This window comes from Cetorhinus maximus, chromosome 22 (genome assembly GCF_964194155.1).
Source record: "Cetorhinus maximus chromosome 22, sCetMax3.hap1.1, whole genome shotgun sequence".
NCBI lineage: Eukaryota > Metazoa > Chordata > Chondrichthyes > Lamniformes > Cetorhinidae > Cetorhinus > Cetorhinus maximus.
In genome coordinates this window covers 1,705,923-1,728,016 of record NC_135900.1, presented here as the reverse complement: position 1 = coordinate 1,728,016, position 22,094 = coordinate 1,705,923, and the positions used below count along the sequence as shown (strand labels likewise).

The 22,094-nt window shown below is 45.3% G+C and overlaps 1 protein-coding gene across 2 annotated transcripts in view; it reads right to left on the bottom strand.

The window, feature by feature from the left end:
• The window catches only part of nav3 (neuron navigator 3), a 473,245-nt gene that overhangs the window by 220,061 nt on the left and 231,090 nt on the right, over positions 1-22,094 (bottom strand). For both annotated transcript variants that reach the window (XM_078567625.1, XM_078567626.1), the window contains 2 exons: positions 20,149-21,175; positions 6,588-6,706 (listed from right to left, as the gene is read on the bottom strand). In XM_078567625.1, the coding sequence (XP_078423751.1) occupies positions 6,588-6,706; positions 20,149-21,175 (1,146 nt within the window). The remainder of the gene's footprint in view (positions 1-6,587; positions 6,707-20,148; positions 21,176-22,094) is intronic.

Genomic DNA, 22,094 nt, shown 5'->3' with positions numbered 1-22,094 from the left:
CTGTGTGACAGGAAACACAAAATGATATTATGTTCCTGTTTTGCAATGTTGGAAGAGATAAAAATCTAGATTTTGTTTCAATGCCCCGAGTGTCCCTCATGTTCTCCATAGGTGCAGCCTCATCGGTGCCTTTTGCTAGACGGCAGGGGCAACAAACTTTATTCCAGAGGTTGTGAAGAGAGACACTGGGGTCATGGGATTGTCTCCTCAGAAATGTGTGTGATGGAGGCAGTGCCCTTGTACTGAGATTGAAGTCAAGCCTTGGCAGTCTAGCTGAAGGTCTCCCTGGTGTCCCTGCCTCCCTGAAGGTTCCTCACATCTGCCTCCACATCCTCACCCAGTGGCTGCCTGGGCTCCTCATCAGATCCATCAGTTGAGTCTTCCTCTGAGGCCTGTGGAGCTGTCTCCCTATCCTCATCCTCCGGTGGGTCCCCCCTTGCCAGTGCCAGATTGTGCACAGCACAGTGGACCACGATGATAAGCGACATGCGCTCCGGAGGATATTGCAGGGCAGCCCCTGATCTGTCCAAGCAGCTGAACCTCATCTTCAACAGCCCAATGGTCCTCTCAACTACCGCCCTTGTAGAGGCATAACTCCTATTGTAGTTCTCTTCTATCTCTGTCCTTGCGTGCCAGAGGGGGATCCTGAGCCACCTTTTGAAGGGACAGCCTTTGTCACCCAGCAGCCAAACACCCAGCCGGGCTGGAGCCATGAGCAGCCTTGGTGTCTGGGAGTGTCGGTGGGTGTAAGCTTGATGGGAGCTGCCAGGGGACCTTGCACAGACTTGCAGGATCTGTGTCTTGTGGTCACACACTATCTGCACGTTCATGGAGTGGAATCCCTTCCTTTTGACGAAGGGACCGGGCTCACCCGCTGGTGCCTTGGTGGCCACGAGTGCAGTCGATGCCACCCTGGATGCAGGGGGTTGGGTGGGGGTGCGGGTTACCCAGCAATCACCGCGAAGTCTCTGACTCGCTCAGCCTGGCTGGCTTCATCAACCCGGAAATGAATGAAGGTCATGACCTGTCTGAAGAGAGCATCAGTGACCAGCTTGACACAACCGTGGACAGCTGATTGGGACACTCCACACAGATTCCCCACTGAGCCCTTGAAAGAACTGGATGTGAAAAAAATTAAGGGCTACTGTGACTTTTAGAGCCACTGGCATTGGGTACCCACCCACACAGTTGGAGGTGATCTCTGGACCAATAAACTGGCATATGGATGTCATGTCATGGTGCCCCCAGAGAAGCAGAGCCTCCTTCGGCACTGGGCTTCAGAGGTGTTGAGGTAGCTGGATGACTGCCTGTACGCTCTGGCAGCTGGATAGTGGCGTCTTCTGTGGTCCCTTCCACCTTTCACTTCCTGCCCCTCTCCTCCCACAGCTCTCCCACTGGAATGCTGCCTGCGGACACCGGGCCTCCTCTCCCTTCTGCCCTTCTCTTCCTCTTCAGAGGAGGCACCACCAGTGGTGTAAACAATCCCCAACTGCTGAAATGCAGATGGCATTGTCTGATGCACTGAAAGGTTCACTGGGCAGGAATCCTCCAAGAGAGACTTCAGCAGAAAGCACAGGAGAGAGTATGAAATCTCAGCACTAAAGCAGCAGCAAACTACAACTCACACAGCCAATGCTCCAGTCCCTTTTACCCCGCCCTTGGATGAGAGAGGAGGAAAACAGATTGGCTGCCTGCTCATGTTAACCAAGCGATGGGCACTAAATTGCATGGGCAATGTAAAATTCAGATCAATTAGGTAGTTAATGGGTTTAATTGCCCATGGGGGCGCCTTTGACTCCTGCGCGCACCCACCGACTGTAATGTTGCACATGACAATGGGCAGGGCACACCCCCCGCTCCATCAACACAAAATTCAGGCCAAAGAATCTGATTCCACAGGCCTTTCAGTCAGAGTTTCAAGATCTGAACAACCCTCTGCATAAAGACATTTCTCTCATTCCCCCTCTGGCTGGGAGCCTTTCACACTCTGACAATGTTTACATCAGCGTGAGTAAACAAGCAGAACAAACCTCACTGAGGAACCAGCCTCAGACTCCTGTGGGTGAAGTTTTACAAAAACCGACCAAGTATTAGATTCTGACGACCATAGTTTTGTGAGAAGGAAGTTCAGCGTTTGAGGGAAATAATTACTGAGTTAGGATCAGATGAAATAAAGGTCTATACTTTGGTGAAGTGATTAATTTCGATAAAAAAAATAAACAGGAGCAATATAAACTAAATGGTAATGCAAAAAATAAAATACTGCAGATACTGGAAATCAGAAATAAAAACAGAAAATGCGGGTAATACGCAGAAGGAAATATTCAACCAGACCCTGCGAAGCATTTCCAGCAATTTCTGTTTTTATTTATAAGCTAAATTTTAAAGAGGGTGCAGGAACAGAGAAACATGGGAAAGGTATGCACACTAATCTTGAAAGGTGGTGATGCAACTTGAGAAGTCTATTAAAAAAACATACATTAAAAAGCATACATTCAAAAAGCATATAACTTCACTTAATCGCGGTATTTTTACAGTGCAGGAGGCCATTCAGCCCATTGTGTCTGCACCAGCTCTCCGAATGAACACTGTGCCTAGTGCCATTCTCCCGCCTTCTTCCCCGTATCCCTGCACATTGTTCTGTTACAACAGTCTAATTGCCTTTTGAATGCTTTGGTTGAACCTGCCTCCACCTTACTCTCAGGCAGTACATTCCAGACCTTAATCACTCGCTGCTTCAAGAAGGTTTTTCTCATATCGCTTTTGCTTCTTTTGCCAGTTATTTTAAATCTGTGCCCTCTCATTCCCGATCCTTTCATGAGTGGGAACAGTTTCTCCCTATTTACTCTGTCCTGACCCCTCATGATTTTGAATACCTCTATCAAATCTCCTCTCGGCCTTCTTTTCTCCAAGGAAAACATTCCCAACTTCTCCAATCTGTCATCATACATGAAGTTCCTCATCCCTGGAACCTTTCCCATAAACCTCTAGTGCACTCTCTCCAATGCCTTCACATCCTTCCTAAAATGTGGTGCCCAATACACAATACTCCAGCTGAGGCTGAGCTAATGTCTTATACAAATTCAACATAACCTCCTTGCTCTTGTACTCTATGCTCCTATTAATAAAGCCCAGGATACTCTATGCTTTCTAAAGCGCGTTCTCAACTTGTCCTGCCATTTTTAATGGTTTATTTATGCACATATACACCCAGGTCCCACTGCTCCTGCACCCCCTTTGGAGTTGTGCCCTTTATTTTATATTGTTACTCCATGTTCTTCCTACCAAAATGAATTAATTCACATTTCTCCGCATTGAACTTCACCTGCCACATTTTTTCCCATTCCACCAACTTGTCTGTGTCCTTTTGAAGCTCTACACTATCCTCCTCACAGTTCACAGTGCTTCCAAGTTTTTCACCATCCACAAACTTTGAAATTGTGCCCTGTACACCAAGGTCTAAGTCATTAAAATATATCAGGAAAACCAAGGATCCCAACACCGACCCTTAGAGAACTCCATTACAAACCTTCCTCCAGCCCAAAAAACATCCATTAACCACTACTCTCTGCCCCTGTCACTCGGCCAATTCCACATCCATGTTGTTACTGTTCACTTTTTTTCCATAAGCTATAACTTTACTCACAAGTCTGCTGTGTGGCACTGTATCAAATCATGATCCTTGTCCTTTATTCATAGGGAAATAAAGTACAAAAGCAAATAAGTTACACAAAACCTTTATAAAACATTGGTTAGGTCTCAGCCGGAGCATTGTGCATTGTGTTGAATTCTGGGCAGCAAATTTTAGGAAGGATGTTGAGGCCTTGGAGAGGGGGCAGAAGAGATTTACCAGAATGATACCAGGAATGAAGGACTTCAGTTATGTGGAGAGAATAGAGAGGCTGCTATTGTACTCTTTAGAGCAGCGAAGGTTAAAAGGGGAGTTAATAGAGATGGTCAAAATCAGGAAGGGTTTTGGTAGAGTAGATAAGGAGAGATTGTTTCCAGTGGCAAGTTACTCACCTCCTGACTCTCCAAAGCCTGTCCACCAGCCACAAGACACAAATCAGGAGTCCAACAACACTCAAGAAGCTCAACACCATCCAGGACAAAGCAGTCTGCTTGGTCAGCACCCCATCCAGCACCTTAAACATTCACTCCCTGCACCACTGATGCACAGCAGCAGCAGTGTGTACCACCTACAAGATACACTGCAGGGATTCACCAAGGCTCCTTAGAAAGCACCTGCCAAACCCACAGCCTCTACCATCTAGAAGGACAAAGGCAGCAGACACATGGGAACACCACCACCTGGAAGTTCCCCTCCAAGCCACTCACCATCCTGACTTGGAAATATATCGCTGTTCCTTCACTGTCGCTGGTTCAAAATCCTGGAACTCCCTCCCTAACAGCACTGTGGCTGTACCTACATCACATGGGCTGCAGCGGTTCAAGAAGGCAGCTCACCACCACCTTCTCAAAGGTAATTAGGGATGGGCAATAAATACTGCCCTAGCCAGTGACGCCAACATCGCAAGAATGAATTTTTAAAAAACTAGGCTCTGTTTGCCCACTCAGATGGACATAGGAGGTTCTATGCTCATTCTCTCCAGTGCCTTGACCAATATTTATCCCTTATCCAACATTCAAAACAGATTATCTGGTCACTCGCACATTGCTGTTTGTGGGACTTTGCTTTGTGTAAATTGGCTTCTCTGTTTCCTACATTTCAACAGTGATTACACTTCAAAAGGTAATTGACTGGATGCAAAGCACTTTTGGAAGCCCTGAGGCTGTGAAAGGTGCTATAGGACTGCAAGTTCTCCCTTTCTTTCTATTGAAACACAATCAGCACATGGACTGCAGCAGTTCAACTTGACCCACCATCACCTGCTCAATAGCAACCAGGGACAGGGATCCTTCACAGCGTCACCCACATCCAAGAACAAATAGAAATAGGAACTCAAACTCTTCATTTAATTGCCAATTCCTGCTCAGTCTTTGATCCATGCCCTCTCCTTGTTCTAATTCCGGGCCCTAGCAGCAACTCTATTGTTTTTAAAAAATATTTCACAACTCCTCATTGCCAGGGTGAAGCATGTCTCCTTTATTCATTCAGGAGGATGCGTTTAAACAGGAGCCTATTGTACAAAACAAAAACAAAAGTACCTGGAAAAACTCAGCAGGTCTGGCAGCATCTGCGGAGAGGAACACAGTTAACGTTTCGAGTTCGTATGACTCTTCAACAGAACTAAGGAAAAATGGAAGAGAGGTGAAATATAAGCTGGTTTAAGGGGGGAGTGGGACAGGTAGGGCTGGATAGAGGGCCAGTGATAGGTGGAGATAACCAAAAGATGTCACAGACAAAAGGTCAAAGAGGTGTTGAAGGTGGTGATATTATCTAATGAATGTGCTAATTAAGGGTAGAAAGCAGGACAAGCAAGGTACAGATAGCCCTAGTGGGGGTGGGATGGGGTGAAGGAATCGAAAAAGGCTAAAAGGTAGAGATAAAACAATGGATGGAAATACATTTATAAAATAATGGAAATAGGTGGGAAAAGAAAAATCTATATAAATTATTGGGAAAAAAAGGAGGGGATCATAAAGGGGGGTGGGGATGGAGGAGAGAGTTCATGATTTAAAATTGTTGAACTCAATATTCAGTCCAGAAGGCTGTAAAGTGCCTAGTCGGAAGATGAGGTGCTGTTCCTCCAGTTTGCGTTGAGCTTCACTGGAACAATGCAACAGGCTAAGGACGGACATGTGGGCATGAGAGCAGGGTGGTGTGTTGAAATGGCAAGCGACAGGGAGGTCAGGGTAATGCTTGTGGACAGACCGAAGGTGTTCCGCAAAGCGGTCACCCAGTCTGCGTTTGGTCTCTCCAATGTAGAGGAAACCGCATTGCTGCATTGTTCCAGTGAAGCTCAACGCAAACTAGAGGAACAGCATCTCATCTTCCGACTAGGCACTTTACAGCCTTCCGGACTGAATATTGAGTTCAACAATTTTAGATCATGAACTCTCTCCTCCAGCCCCACCCCCTTTCCGATACCCCCCCTTTTTTTCCAATAATTTATATAGATTTTTCTTTTCCCACCTATTTCCATTATTTTTAAATGTATTTCCATGCATTGTTTTATCTCTACCTTTTAGCCTATTTCGATCCCTTCCCCCCACCCCACCCCCGCTAGGGCTATCTGTACCTTGCTCGTCCTGCTTTCTACCCTTAATTAGCACATTCCTTAGATAATATCACCACCTTCAACACCTCTTTGTCCCTTTGTCTGTGACATCTTTTGGTTATCTCCACCTATCACTGGCCCTCTATCCAGCTCTACCTGTCCCACCCCCCCTTAAACCAGCTTATATTTTGCCTCTCTTCTATTTTTACTTAGTTCTGTTGATGAGTCATTCGGACTCGAAACATTAACTGTGTTCCTCTCCGCAGACGCTGCCAGACTTGCTGAGTTTTTCCCAGGTATTTTTGTTTTTGTTTTGGATTTCCAGCATCCGCAGTTTTTGCTTTTAGCCGATTGTACGACATTTCTGAGCTAAATTGTGAAATTTAATGAGAGCAGGTCACCTACCAGATATCTCCTCGAGGCACTGTTTGGCAGTCTTGCTGTAAATAGAATCCATTTTTGTAGGGCTGGCACTTGTTGTGTCACCAGAGAGCAGTGATGAGCCGTCAATGTCAGTGTGGGTTCTGAAAAATGTATTTTGAACCTTTCATTAATAATTCATTATTGCAAATTAAAAACCTCACAGCAGGAAGAAGGCTATTCAGCCCATCGTGCTTGTACTGGCTCTTAGTAAAAGCTGTCCAATTAGTCCCAGACCCCCGACCCCCCCCGATTTTCCCCATAGCCCTGCATTTTTCCCCTTTACAAGTCTTTATCCAATTCTCTTTTGGAAGTTCCTGTTGAATCTGCTTCCACCACCCTTTCAGGTAGCACATTCCAGATCACATCAACTCCCTGTGCTCAAATAAATTCTCCTCATCTCCATTCTAGCTCTTTTGCCAATACCTTATGTCTGTGTCCCCTGGTTAACAAATCCTCCCACCAGAGGAAACAGCTTCTTCCAATTTACTCTATCAAAACCCTTCATAATTTTGAACATTGCTATTCAATCTCCCCTTTGCCATCTCTGCTCAAAGGAGAACAACTTAAACTTCTCTGTACCTCCACATAATTGAGAAACCTCCTGACCATTCTGATAAATCTGCACTGGATTCTTTGCCATCCTTCCTATAGTGTGGGGTCTAGAACTGGTTACAATGCTCCAGCCAGGGCCTACGCATCAATTTATAAAGGTTTTGATAACTTCCCTACTTTTCTATTCTCAGCCTCTGTTTGTATGCTTAGGTTCTTAGGTATACGCCTTTTTAAATAACCTTTCCAACTTTGTAGTCTATTTAAAACTGCATTGTGCATTTTGTCCACTTAAGGCTACCATGCCTACATAAACTAGCAGAGGGAGTCTAGACTGGAATAAAAAGAATCCATGTTTTAACATCCTATGCAGTTCTGCTTCTGAATGTTTCTTACTGAATATTTTACTGTTTCTTCCCAAGAGCTTCACAAAATTGTCCTTCCACCTTCAAATGTCTGTGCATGTGAATCCCCTGGCCTCTCTGTTCCTACAGCCCCACCAAAATTGTATCACCCCAGCCAGGCTTCTGTTCTTACAGCGAGGGCCCTGTAGATGGGCCTGAAAACAGGGATGGGAACTTAAATGGGGGAAGGTTCAAACCTGGAGCTTGCAGGCATGATAAGCATTGATTCTGAGAGGCGGGAAGGGAATTTGGAGATGGGGGCTGTGCTTTTCAAAGACTGAGGGGTCTTGAAACGCTGATCAGGGAATTTCAGGGATTGTCTGGCCTACACTGCTTTGATGCCTTCTGACATGGCCCTTTTTCTTCTTTTCTGGCCGGCACAGATACGATGGGCTGAATGGCCCCTTTCTGCGTCATAACATTTTTATGGTTTCTATCACCCAGAGGGTGGTGGGTGTCTGGAATTTGCTGCCTAAATTGGTGTTGAGGCTGAAACGCTCAACTCATTTAAAAGGTGCCTGGATCTGCACCTGAAGTGCTGTCACCTGCAAGGCTACAGACCAGGTGCTGGAAAGTGGGATTAAAATGAGCGGCTAGTTTCTTTTTCATCTTTTTCTGGCAGGCACAGACATGATGGGCTGAATGGCCTCTTTCTGCGCTGTAACCTTCCTGTGGTTCTATGGTTTCCATGCCTCAGAAAGTCACTCAGTTATCAAACAATTGCTGTAAAGCAAAAGGAACTCAGCACCTTGTTCTCCTGGGCAGACTAACTGAGAATGGGTAATCGCTTCTCGTCTGAAGCCTTGAGAATATGGTTAGCCTTTCTCAAAAACAACTATCACGATCTGTCCGCTGCAATGAACACAGCCATGGTTCAGAGCATCACACTTTCACCTCCCAGTCAATGGGCTGTGGGTTTAAGCTCCACTGCAGAAGCAAGAGCATAAAATCAAGGCTGACTAATGCAACCAACACAATCCTGAGGGAATACAGAACTGTCGGAGATGCTGTCTTTCAGATATGTTAGGAACGGGAGACAGTTTAAGTAAGTTAAGTTTGTATTTGTGGGTGTTAGAATGAGTTTTAGCTTTAAGTTTAAGTTTAATTTGTTTTTCCATATTTGTGTTAAGAAAGGGGGGAACTTGAGTTCAATTTCATTTTAAAAGATGCCTGAATTTAAAGAGGTTTTATGATGCTTGAAGTTAAAACAAACACAAGTTAGAAAAAAACTGTGCTGTTGCCTAGCAACAGAGTCCAGCGAGAGGGACCCACAGACACAGAGAAACTGAGAGCAGTTTGAGTTCAGTTGGTGATTATGCTCTAAGCTGGAGGAAGCAGTTTAAGTCTCTCTCTCGCTGGACATACCAGCAGATTGTTGAGGAAATCAAGTCTAAGAATCTTGGATGAGTTGCTCTAAAGTTAAAGTAACGGTAAATGTCAAGTGAGTTCTGGATCTCAAGGTAGATACCAAGTTGTCAGCAGTCTACTGGAAGAGGGAACTGCAGGAAGCAGGTTCTAAATGTAAAAGGGAAAAGTCACAAGAAGCCCTTTATGTTAAGTCAAAGGACAAGAACAGGAATCTGGAACAAGACCCTATTCAATGGAAGTGAAAGCAAGGAGCAGAGAGGAAGGCTCCATGTTTAGAGAGAGAAAGCTGCAGGAAGCAGACTCAAGACAAAATAGGCTTGCGAGAAGCCAGAAGATCCAAGGAGTCAGTCAAGGTTGGTGACTCCTTACTATGGGCACGTGAAGGAGTCGTGTTCTGTCGGCACAGCTGTGTATTTGAGAGGCAGCGTGTGGAAGAAAGCTTGAATGCACATGGCAATCAAGGGAGAGGAACATTGGAAGGAAATTTTGAAACCCTGGAGATGGACCCTAGTGGAAGGCATCTGAGAGAAAGCATTGTTTGGGAAAAGATTCCAAAGTGAATTCTATGAGAGTGGAGATTGGAAACCCTCATGTGAAAGACGGAGTTCAGTGAGACTGTTTGGCTCACGGTATGACAAGCGTCTGGGGGGGTGTTGATGAGGGATCCATTGCATCTGTTTGGGGTGGTGTCTGTCACTTGGTTTCAGAGTGTGATGTGCCTGACCACAGGTCGCCTATTGGTTTACATGGACTGTGTGCTTACTGTGAACATTAGAGTATAAGAGCTTTTGTAGCTTCTATTATCCTTATGAATCTGTATATATCCATAAAGGTATAGTTGTGGGTGAAGGAGTATCATAACATAGTTCATCTTTTCTTATTTAATAAACATTTTATTATTTTGCTAATAGTTCATCAGCTGACTCCTGTGACTCTGTTCAGTAGCCACTCTCCACGTTTCTAAAGAAAAAAATAGAAGTTAGAATCTATCAAGCTGGGTTGCACCCTAGAATCTGGCTTGTCCAGTAGTAACATCAGATAAAACATCAAACAGAGGCTCTGTCTGCCCCCTTGGATTAAAGATCCCACAGAACTATTTCAAAGAAGAGCAGAGGAGCTCTCCTATTCTCCCTGGGTGGATACCTGTCCCTCAACCAACATCAGTAAAACACATTGTCGTATTGTTATTTGTGGGATCTTGCTGTGCACAAATTGGCTGCTGGTTTTCCCCACTTTACAACAGCGGCTACACTTCAAAAATATATTTCACTGGCGATTCACAAATGATCGCTAAATATTTGTCATCTGGTAAAAATACACTGAGTTATATGAAACTGCTCTTTGCACTAACATGCTCTGTACACAAGAGTATAAGGAGCTAGAAATGGGAAATAAAAACACATCCAATCCCTTCAGCTTGACCTGTTTTGTGCTCTGAATGTTTCCACCTTCCTCCTGCCTTTGGCTGGCAGCCAAACTTCTTTTATCCCCCAGTCAGTCTGACCACTGACCTACGTTGGCTTCCAGTCTGGCAATGCTTCAGTTTTCAAATTCTCATCCTCATTTTCAAATCCCTCCCTACCTCTGTAACCTCTTCCAGCCCTATAATTCTCCAAGATCTCTCAGCTCCTCTAATTCTGGCCTCTTGTCCATCCCAATTTTAATCTCTCCGGCATTAGCGGCTGTGCGTTCAGCTGCCTGGGCCCTAAGCCCTGGAACTCCCTTCCTAAACATCTCTCTCTCTCTCTAATAGGAACACTGGAGCAGGAGAAGGCCATTCAGCCTGTCAAGCCTGTTCCGCCATCCAATTAGATCATGGCTGATCATAATACCTCAATGCCATTTTCCCTGACTATCCCCATATCCCTGGATGTCATTAGAATCTAAAAATCTCTCGATCTCTGTCTTGAACATGCTCAATGGCTGAATTTCCACAGCCCTCTGGGGAAGAAAATCCCAAAGATTCACCACCTTCTGAGTGGAGAAATTTCTCCTCACCTCAATCTTAAATGGCCTACCCCTTGTTCTGAGACTGTGTCCCCCGTTCTAGACTCTGGTGAACCTCTACTGCACGCCTTCTATGACAATTACACCCTTCCTTAGATAAGGAGACTAAAACTGTACACAATACTCCAGGTCCAGTCTCACCAAGGCTCTATACAATTACTGCAAGACATCTGCACTCCCGTTATGCTGCAGCCCAACACACCATTTCCCTTCCTAAATGTTTGCTGTACCTGCATGCTAGCTTTTCGTGACTCATGAACAAGGGCACGCAGGTCCCTTTGGACATCAACAATTCCCAGCCTCTCACCATTTAGGAAATACTCTGCCTTTCTGTTTTTTCTACCAAAGTGAATAACTTCACACTTACTCATATTATATTCCATCTGCCATGTTCTTGCCCATTCATTGAGGCTGTCCAAGTCCCCCTGTAACCCCCTTCCACCCTCCTCACAACTCATATTGCTACCTAGTTTTTTTCTCATATTACATTTCGTCCCCACATCCAAATAATTTATATAGATTGTGAACAGCTGTGGCCCAAGCACTGGTCCTTGTGGTACCCCACTAATAACAGCCTGCCATCCTGAGAATGACCCATTTATTTCTACTCTCTGCTTTTTGTCTGTTAACTAATTCTCAATCCATACCAGTCTATTACCCTCAATCCCATGTCCCCTAATGTTGTTCACTAACTTCCTGTGGAGGATCTTTCCAAAAGCCTTCTGAAAATCCAAATACACCACATCCACTGGTTCTCCTTTATCTATGCTACAAGTAACATCCTCAAAAAACTCCGAACAGGCTTGTCAAACATGATTTCCCTTTCATAAATCCATGTTGACTCTGCCCAATCATATTGTTTTCCAAGTGTCCACTTATCACATCCTTTATAGCAGATTCTAACATTTTCCCTGCAACTGACATCAGACTTACAGGTCTGTCATTCTCTATTCTCTCTCTCCCTCCCTTCTTAAATAGTGGGGTTACATTTGGTATTTTCCAGTCTGCAGGATCCTTTCCAGGATCTACAGAATTTTGTAAGATAACCAACAATGCTTCCACTATCTCTCTCGCCACCTCCTTCAACACTCTGGGATGTAACTGTCTCCCCCCCTTAAAGATGCTCCTTAACACCTACCTCTGTAATATAATCTCCTCATGTGGTTCTGTGCCAAACTTTGTTTAGCAACAGTACAGTAAATCGGGTATAAAAATGCAAGTTGATGTAGATGTCATTGTACACACCAGATAACAGGGGTAAATTATAATCCAAACCTCAAACACTGAACACCAACCTGAATACATCAAGGTCATTGCAGAAGCTGTTCGGACAGGAATAAACCGTTCAACCTCTCGCGCCTGTCTGCTTTTCTTGAAATTTACAACAGATTTGTTTTATAGGGGGTGGATTTCTAGATTTCTACAGCACTTTGTGAGAAGGAGTGGCTTCTAAACATTGAATGTCTCACTTCTCACAGATTCAACTGCCTAATGAGTTTCTTAGCCATTTACCGGTGTTCATGCAATCTGCTCAGTCCATCTCCACTGAATTTGTGGAGTTTCTTTGCAATAACCAAAGCTTCACAAAGAGCAGACTGAATGTTTAATGTTTACCAGCAGGCTTCTACACATACTAAAACTCTGTCCGAGAAAACACTGTCACACTAGTGAAAGGGTTTATTTTATTAAACTAAAATAAATGGTTTCATTAGCTGCCGGTCAATCTGCAGAGTTTGTCCAATTTTCAATTTTCAATAACAGATGTGAAATTCATCTGTTCACAACAAACACCTTACAATATGAAAGTCCTGAAGATGTTTTAATTTGCAGTTTTGTGTGAAAGAAGGAAAGGGTTTACATTTCTATAGCACCCTTTACAATCTTTCAAAATGCTTTACAACCAATGAAGTATTTTTCTGAAGTAAAGGCAGTGTTCTAATGTCAGGAAACAGTAAACAATTTACAAAAAGCAAGGTCAAAGTAACAATGAAGACGAGATGATCTATTCTATTTTTAGTGATGTTGGTTGAGGTAAATATTGGCCATGGACATCAGGAGGAACGCCACTGCTCACCTTAAAAATAACGCGATGGAATCTTTTACCCTAGAGAGCACACAGGGCCAGGTTTTAATGTCTAATCTGAAAGATGATACCTCCACCAGTGCAGCACTCCTGTAGTACTGACCCTTCAAGAGTGTGCTGTCAGAGGGTCAGCACTGGGGGTGTGCTGCACTGTCTGAGCAGCAGTACTGAGGCAGTACTGCACTCTCGGGGGGTCAGTACTGAGGGAGCACCACACTGTAAGAGCGTCAGCATTGAGGGAGTGCTGCATTGTTGGAGGATCAGTACTGAAGGAGCACTTGCTGCTGGAGGGTCAGTGCTGGGGAGCAATCCCTCAGGATCAACCCTCTGACAGTGCAGCACTCTGTCAGTACTGACCCTCTGACAGCGCAGCACTCCCTTAGTACTGACCTTCTGACAGCGCAGCGCTCCCTCAATACTGAGCCTCTGACAGTGCAACAGCCCCTCCCCACTGACCCTTCAACAATGTGGCGCTCCCTCAGCACTGACCCCCTGACAGTGCAGCACTCCCTCAGTATTTACCTTCTGACATAGAAACACAGAAAATAGGAGCAGGAGTAGGCCATTCAGCCCTTCCAGCCTGTTCCGCCATTCAATATGATCATGGCTGATCATCTATCTCAAAGCCATACTCCTGCTCACTTCCCATGCCCCTTGATGTGTGTAGGGTCTAGAAATCTACCAATCTCCTTATTAAATATATTCATTGACTTAGCCTCCACAACCTCCTGTGGTAGAAAATTCCACAGGTTCACCACCCTCTGTGAACAAGTTCATCTCAGTCCTAAATGGTCTACCTCGTACCCTGAGACTGTGACCCCTTGTTCTAGACCCCCCCAGCCAGAGGAAACATCCTCCCTGCATCCAGTCTGTCCATCCCTGTCAGAATTTTATATGTTTCAATGAGATCTCCTCTCATTCTTCTAAACTCCAGTGAATACAGGGCCTAGTCAGCCCAATCTCTCCTCATACGACAATCCTGCCATCCCAGGAATCAGTCTGGTGAACCTTTGCTGCACTTCCTCTATGGCAAGTATATCCTTTCCTAGGTAAGGAGATCAAAACTACACAATACACCAGGCGTGGTCTCCGCGCGGTGCCACACTCCCTCAATACTGACCCTCTGACAGTGCGGCACTCCCTCAGTACTGACCCTCTGTCAGTGCAACACTCCCTCAGTACTGACCCTCTGACAGTGCAGCACTCCCTCAGTACTGACCCTCTGTCAGTGCAACTCTTCCTCAGTACTGACCCTCTGACAGTGCGGCACTCCCTCAGTACTGACCCTCTGACAGTGCGGCACTCCCTCAGTACTGACCCTCTGACAGTGCGGCACTCCCTCAGTACTGACCCTCTGACAGTGCGGCACTCCCTCAGTACTGACCCTCTGACAGTGCGGCACTCCCTCAGTACTGACCCTCTGACAGTGCAGCACTCCCTCAGTACTGACCCTCTGACAGTGCAGCACTCCCTCAGTACTGACACTCTGACAGTGCAGCACTCCCTCAGTACTGACCCTCTGACAGTGCAGCACTCCCTCAGTACTGACCCTCCGACAGTGCAGCACTCCCTCAGTACTGACCCTCTGACAGTGCAGCACTCCCTCAGTACTGACCCTCTGACAGTGCAACACTCCCTCAGTACTGTACTGAGAAAGTCAGTTTATATTTTGTGCTCAAATCCCTGGAGTGGAACTTCAACCCATGACCTTCTGACTCAGAGGTGAAAGTGTAAAGGTTTTACCCCAACCCAATGACCCATTTTAACTGTTTCCTATTGGCCTAAATCAACCAGGTTCCAATCAGGAATAAGAGTAGAGGCTGGGGCTCCTTTCTCAGGTGAAAAGAACGTTGAAATTCATCCTGAAAGATATTTTTTAAATGGTGAAGATGTTTGAAAGGGTAGATGTGGGGAAGATGGGGGCAATTTAGGGAGTGTGGCTGGGTGGGGGATCCAACATCCACCAGTAGCAGCCCCGCTGATCTGGTCTCTGGGGTCCCCAAGGGAGTTAAGTCCCTCAGTGAAAGCAGGGACCCTGTTACCAGATAACGAAGGGGAGCATTTAATTCCTGCACTTCCCCCATGGCCAGAAATCCACCCCCAAGAACTGCCGGCCATTCACAGGCCAGGACTCTCGATTATGCCAGTGGGTGCGAGGACTGCTGCCGGTAATACACATGGGCCTTCAGCAGGTATCATTCTGGGTCCCTGGAGAAAGGTAAGTGGTGGCAGGATGGGGTTCATGGGGAAGAGGTCACTGGGGGTGGTGGTTGGGAGAATGGGCAGGGGAATGGCTCTCAGTGGGAAACCCCTTTCCCAATGCCAGGTTCCTTAATCAGGCATGGAGTGCCTGGGAATGAGGGACCCCCCCTCCACAATGCAGCTAGGCCGCGAGCAACTCTGACGGGGTTTGCTTGTCAGTCTCCCTGCCAGGTGAGTCCCTCGCTCACCCGCTGGGTTAATGCCAGCGGCGGCAGGGCAAGGGCCTAATTGTCATCAGAGCAAGACTTCCTGTCCCCAACTCAGTCGGAGAGATGGCGGGGACCCCACCCGGCACTCGTCTGCCTGGTTAAATAGTGCCCCCACCTGGGAAGTCACCTCCAGGGAGGGCATTAAATTCCACCCCATGTTTCCACTTGTAGGGGTAACGAAAACGATGGGCCAGAAATATAAAGCAGTGACTAATAATTCCAGTCAGGAATTGAGGAGAAACATCTTTGCCCAGAGAGTGGGGGGAAGGCGGAACTCACTACCTTTGCTTTTTATGCTTTTTGCTGGATTGCATTCATATTCTATTCTCCCTTTCTTTATCAGTTTCTTGGTCCTCCCTTGCTGCTTCTAAAATCTTCCCAATCCTCAGGTTTAATACTAAAAGGGGGTGGTCGAGGTGAATAGTATCGATACACTTAAGGGGAAGCTGGATAAACACATGAGGGAGAAAGGAATAGGAGGAAAAACCGGTAAAACCTGGAAATGAAGGGTAATCAGTAAAACTTGTCCAAACTGGTCCTGTATACATTAAAGTGGAATTCCAGTCTTACTGGTGCCAGTATTCTAGTTCAGTAGGTTGAGGGACTGACTAGAGAACAGGCTGTTTTAGATATAGTATTGTATAAGGGAAAAGGCTAATTAATAATTTTATTGTAAAAGAACCTTTAGGGATGAGTGACCATAATATGGTAGAATTTTACATTAGGTTTGGAAGTGAGGCAATTCAATCTGAAGCCAGGGTGTTAAATTTGAACAAAGGAAATTACGAAGGTATGAGGGGAAAATTGGCTGAGGTGGATTGGGAAAATGCATGAAAAGGTCTGACTGTATATAGGCAATGGATAGTCTTTAAAGAATTATTACAGCAACTATACGTTCCTTCAAGGCACAAAAACCCAAAAAGAAAAGTCAGTCAACCGTGGCTAACAAAGGGAGTTAAGGATAGTATAAGATTAAAAGAAAAGGCCTATAAAGTTGCCAAAAATAATATTAAACCTGAGGATTGGGAAGATTTTAGAAACAGCAAAGGAGGGCCAAGAAACTGATAAAGAAAGGGAGAATAGAATATGAATGCAATCCAGCAAAAAGCACAAAAACAGACTGTAAAAACTTCTATAAGTCCATAAAAAGGGAGCATTTGGCTAAGACAAATGTGGGTCCATTACAGGCAGAGTCAGGAGAATTTATAATGGGGAATAGAGAAATGGTAGAGAAGCTAAACTTGGTGTCTATTTTCACTGAGGAAGATACAAGAAATCTCCCAGATTTAGAGATCCAGGGCACTAGGGAGAATAAGGAGTTGAAGGAAATTAGTATAAGTAAGAAGGTTGTATTGGAGCAGTTAATGGGGCTGAAGGTTGATAAGTCCTCGGGACCTGATATTCTCCATCCCAGAGTGTTGAAAGAGGTAGTTATGGAGATATTGGATGCATTGGTGATCATCTTCCAAAATTCTATAGATTCTGGAACAGTTCCCACAGATTGGAAGGTAGCAAATGTCACCCCTCTATTTAAGAAGGGAGGGAGAGAGAAAACAGGGAACTACAGACCTGTTAGCTTTACATCGGTAGTGGGGAAAATGCTGGAATTTGTTGTAATGTATGTGATAAATGGGCACTAGGATAATAATGATCTAATTGGGCATAATCAACATGGATTTATGAACATGAAATCATGTTTGATGAACCTGTTGGAGTTTTTTGAGGATGTTATTAACAGAATTGATAAAGGGGAGTTGGATGTAGTATACTTGGATTACAGACCAGTCAGTTTAACTTCGGTGGTGGGGAAACTTCTAGAAACAATTATTCAGGATAGAATTAATAGTCACATGGAAAAATATGGATTGTTTCAGAAGAGTCAGCACGGATTTGTTAAAGGAAAATCATATGTAACTAACTTGCTGGAGTTTTTTGAAGAGGTAACAGAGATGGTTGATAAGGGCAAGGCTATTGATGTGGTGGATATGGACTTCCAAAAGGTGTTCAATACAATGCCACACAACAGACTGGTGAGGAAAGTTATAGGTCATGGAATAAAAGGGACGGTAGCAACATAGATATGAAATTGGCTGAGGGATAGGAAACAGCGAGTAATGGCTAATGGGTATTTTTTGGGCTGGAAGAAGGTTTGTAGAGGAGTTCCCCAGGGGTCGGTATTGGGACTCTTGTTTTTCTGGATATACATAAATGATCTAAATCTTGGTGTGCAGGGGACAATTTCAAAGTTTGCGGACGACATAAAACTTGGGAGAACTGTAAACTGTGCGGAGGACAGCATAGAACTTCAAAAGGACATTGACACCTTGGTGGAGTGGGCAGATAGATGGCAGATGAAGTTCAATGCAGAGAAGTGTGAGGTGATACACTTTGGTATAAAGAACATGGAGAGACAATATAAAATAAAGGATACTATTCTAACAGGTGTGCAGGAGCAGAGAGACCTGAGTGTATATGTACATAAGTCATTAAAGGTGGCAGGACAGGTAGAGAAAGCTGTTTCTGAAGCATATAGTATTCTAAGCTTCATTAATAGGGGCATTGAGTACAAGAGCAGGGAGGTTATGATGAACTTGTATAAGGCACTGGTTAGACCTCAGCTGGAATATTGTGTAGAGTTCTGGGCGCCACGTTATAGGAAGAACCAAACGCAGGCTGGGTGATCGCTTTGTGGAACACCTTCGGTCTGTCCGCAAGCATGACCCAGACCTCCCTGTCGCTTGCCATTTCAACACTCCACCCTGCTCTCATGCCCACATGTCCGTCCTTGGCTTGCTGCATTGTTCCAGTGAAGCTCAACGCAAACTGGAGGAACAGCACCTCATCTTCCGACTAGGCACTTTACAGCCTTCCGGACTGAATATTGAGTTCAACAATTTTAGATCATAAACTCTCTCCTCCATCCCCACCCCTTTTCCAATCCCCCTTTTTTCCAATAATTTATATAGATTTTTCTTTTCCCACCTATTTCCATTATTTTTAAATGTATTTCCATCCATTGTTTTATCTCTACCTTTTAGCCTATTTCGATCCCTTCCCCCTACCCCACCCCCACTAGGGCTATCTGTACCTTGCTCGTCCTGCTTTCTACCCTTAATGTCACCTATTAGCACATTCATTAGATAATATCACCACTTTCAACACCTCTTTGTCCTTTTGTCTATGACATCTTTTGGTTATCTCCACCTATCATTGGCCCTCTATCCAGCTCTACCTGTCCCACCCCCACTTAAACCAGCTTATATTTCACCCCTTTTCTATTTTTACTTAGTTCTGTTGAAGGGTCATTCGGACTCAAAACGTTAACTGTGTTCCTCTCCGCAGATGCTGTCAGACCTGCTGAGTTTTTCCAGGTATTTTTATTTTTGTTTTGGATTTCCAGAATCCGCAGTTTTTGTTTTTATCTTTGTTTTTCAGAGGGTTGTGTGACTTTGGAATTCTCTGCCTCTGAATGCGGTGGAGGCGGGGTCATTGAATATTATTAAGGCAGAGGTGGATAGATTCTTGTTAGGCAAGGGAATCAAAGGTTATCGGGGGTAGATGGGAACACGGAATTCAAAACACATCAACCATGATCTTATTTAACAGTGGAGCAGGCTGGAGGGGCCGAATGGCCTACTTCTGCTCCTATTTCCTTTCTCGCATGTTTGTATGGTAAGTGCAATATAATGTGGAAAAATGTGAGATTATCCACTTTTTATCCACTTTGGTGGGTGGAATAGATGTGCAGAGTATTTCTTAAATGGTGAGAGATTAGAAAGTCTAGATGTACAAAGGGACCTAGGTGCCATCATCAATAAGTCACTGAAAGCTAACATGCAGGTGCAGCAGGGAATTAGGAAGGCTAATGGTTTAAGGGTTTAAGTACGGGAGCAGTGAAGTCCTGCTTCAATTGTATAGTACCTTGGTTAGACCGCACCTGGAGTACTGTGTGCAGTTATGGTCCCCTTACCTTAGGAAGGATATTATTTCCATATGGGGAGTGCAACGAGGTTCACGGAATGGCTGGACTGTCCTATGAAGAGAGACTGGGCCTGTGTTCTCTAGGGTTTTGAAGAATGAGAGGTGATCCTATTGAAACCTACAAAGTACTTACAGGAATAGACAGGGTAGGTGCAGGTAAGGTGTTTCCCCTTGCTGGGGGGACAATTTCAAAATAAGCGGGGAAGCGACTTAGGACCAAGATGAGGAAAGAGTTGTGAATCTTTGAAATTCTCTACTCCAGAGGGCTGTGAAAACTTAGTCATTGAGTATGTTTAAAGCAGAGATTGACAGATTTCTAAATACCAGTGACACAAAGGGGCATGGGGATAATGTGGGGAAAAAGACCTTGAGGTATATGATCAGCCATGATCGTATTGAATGGCAGAGCAGGCTCGATGGGCTGAATGGCCTACTCCTGCTCCTTATGTTCCTGTTCCTATGTTCCTGTTCCTATGCCTATGTTCCTATGGTGCCAGTATTACTGATTTTAACAGGGATTTGACAATTTTGAACTGGTTTTTCCCTCTGGGATATGCTAATAGGGTGAGATGAAGTAAGGGTGGGAGGAGCATAAACACTGGCATGGACCAGTTGGGACAAATGGCCTGTTTCTGTGTTGGAAATACTCTGTAACTGTGAAAAGATGTTACGCTACTTACTTGTACATGAAGGGGGCAACGGTGGCAGTGTTGGGGTGGCTGTATTGCTGCTGTGGCTGAGGGAGCTGGACGACCACGTTGCCATTGCCGCTGCTGTTGCCTGGCGCCTGCCCACAGGTTGTGACCCCAGAAGCCGAAAGGGTGGCCGTGCTGGAGGAGGAAGGGGGTGAGGAGGGCAGGCTGGCACCTCTGCCCTCTAGGGAAGCAATGCTACTGGAGCTGGAAGCCTTGCCGTCGGCCTGAGATTTCTGCAACGTGTGACCTTGGCTTGCCTTTGCCGACCTGGTTTTCTCCGACTCCTTCCCTGCCGGTCCGGGCACTGATGTGGACTTTCCGGTGGGAACCTTGGATCCTGGTTTGGGTATCCCACTGGAAGCGGGAATCGAACTCTCCTTCTTGACTCCCGTCGGCTTGCCTCCTTTTGGGATTAAGCTGGCGATTTTTGAGCTCTTTCTGGGGGCGTCACTCACTTTCTCTTCTTTGCAGCTTTTTAATCCTTTGCCCTTTTCCTTCTCTTCTTTCTCCTTCACTTGTGGTGTGGCCTTCTTATTGCTGGTGGCTTTCCCCCCTATCCTCTGGGGCGTTCCCTTTGATTGCGTTTTTGGGCTACTGCCTGTGGAGCCCCCACCTCCGCCCTCTGCCTCCCCGCACTCCGAGTGCGGACCCTCATCCCTCCCGCCCTCAGCAGACCCTGAGCCGGGAGAGAAGGGGGGTCTCGAGGATATCCTGTTGTTGATCAGCTTGAACTTTTCAAGCATCGACTTTTGTCCGTTAGAAGGAGTTTTGGTGACCTCGGGCAGGGGAGGTCTGAGCCGGTCGGTGGAGGCAGTGGGAGAGGTGACAGGACTGGGGACTTTCACACTCAGCATGGAGGAGGTGGCGGCATGCTTGACGTTCATTGACTTGCTGCGCCAGGGTTTGCCAGCGCCTGGAGAAGGGATGGCAGAGACCTGCTGCTGCCCAGCGCTGGCGGCTGATGGCAAGTTCCCATTCATGCCTCCTGGTAAGGGCGGATTTTTCGATGGTTCTGAAACAAAGAGGAAACACAAACTAAACATCAAAAAAAAAAATCCGGCCCCTTCTATTGTTAAACAAGCACATTGAAAAATGTCAAATCTGAGATCAATCGATTATGGTTAGACCAGATATTAAAGAAAGGAAAGACTTGCATTTATATAGCACCTTTCATGACATCAGGACATCCCAAAACACTCTAGAGCCAATTAAGTACTTTTGAAGTGTAGTCACTGTTGTAATGTAGGAAACACAGGAACCAATTTATGCACAGCAAGATCCAGCAAACCGCAAAATAGTAATGACCAGATAACCTTGTAATATTTTTTGTGTAATAAAGTTTTTGTAATATTGATCAGAAAATAAATATTAGGCCCAGGGCTCTGGGGATAACCCTCCTGCTCATCTCCAAATAGCCACCATGGGATCCTGTACATCGACCTGAGATGGCAGACAGGGTCTCAGTTTAGTGTTTCAGTTTAATGTTTCATCTGAAAGATGGCACCTCCAACAGTACGGAACTCCCTCAGTACTTGATACCATGCTCAGGGCTCTTGAGAATTACTGGGAGATACGAAACCAAGGTAGGTAAATGGAATTAAGGTGCAGATCATCCATGATTGAATTGAATGGTGGGTCGGCCTCAAAGGGTTGAATGGCCTCCTCCTGTACCTGGATTTACCACCCAGAAGGAAAAAACCGTTCAGACCAGTACCCTCATTTCCCAGTTTTTACAGGCGTTCCATTTTAAGGTATACAAGACCAGTTCAGACCAGTATTCTTATTTCCCAGTTTATTTTTTACTGTTTTTTCATTCTTTGCAATTTCTCCTGCGTTCCCTCACTTCTCCACTAAAAACGATCAAAGCTACTTTCTTTCTGTGACTCGACTTTGTAAAACAACTACAGACTCATACAACTCAGAAGGAGTTA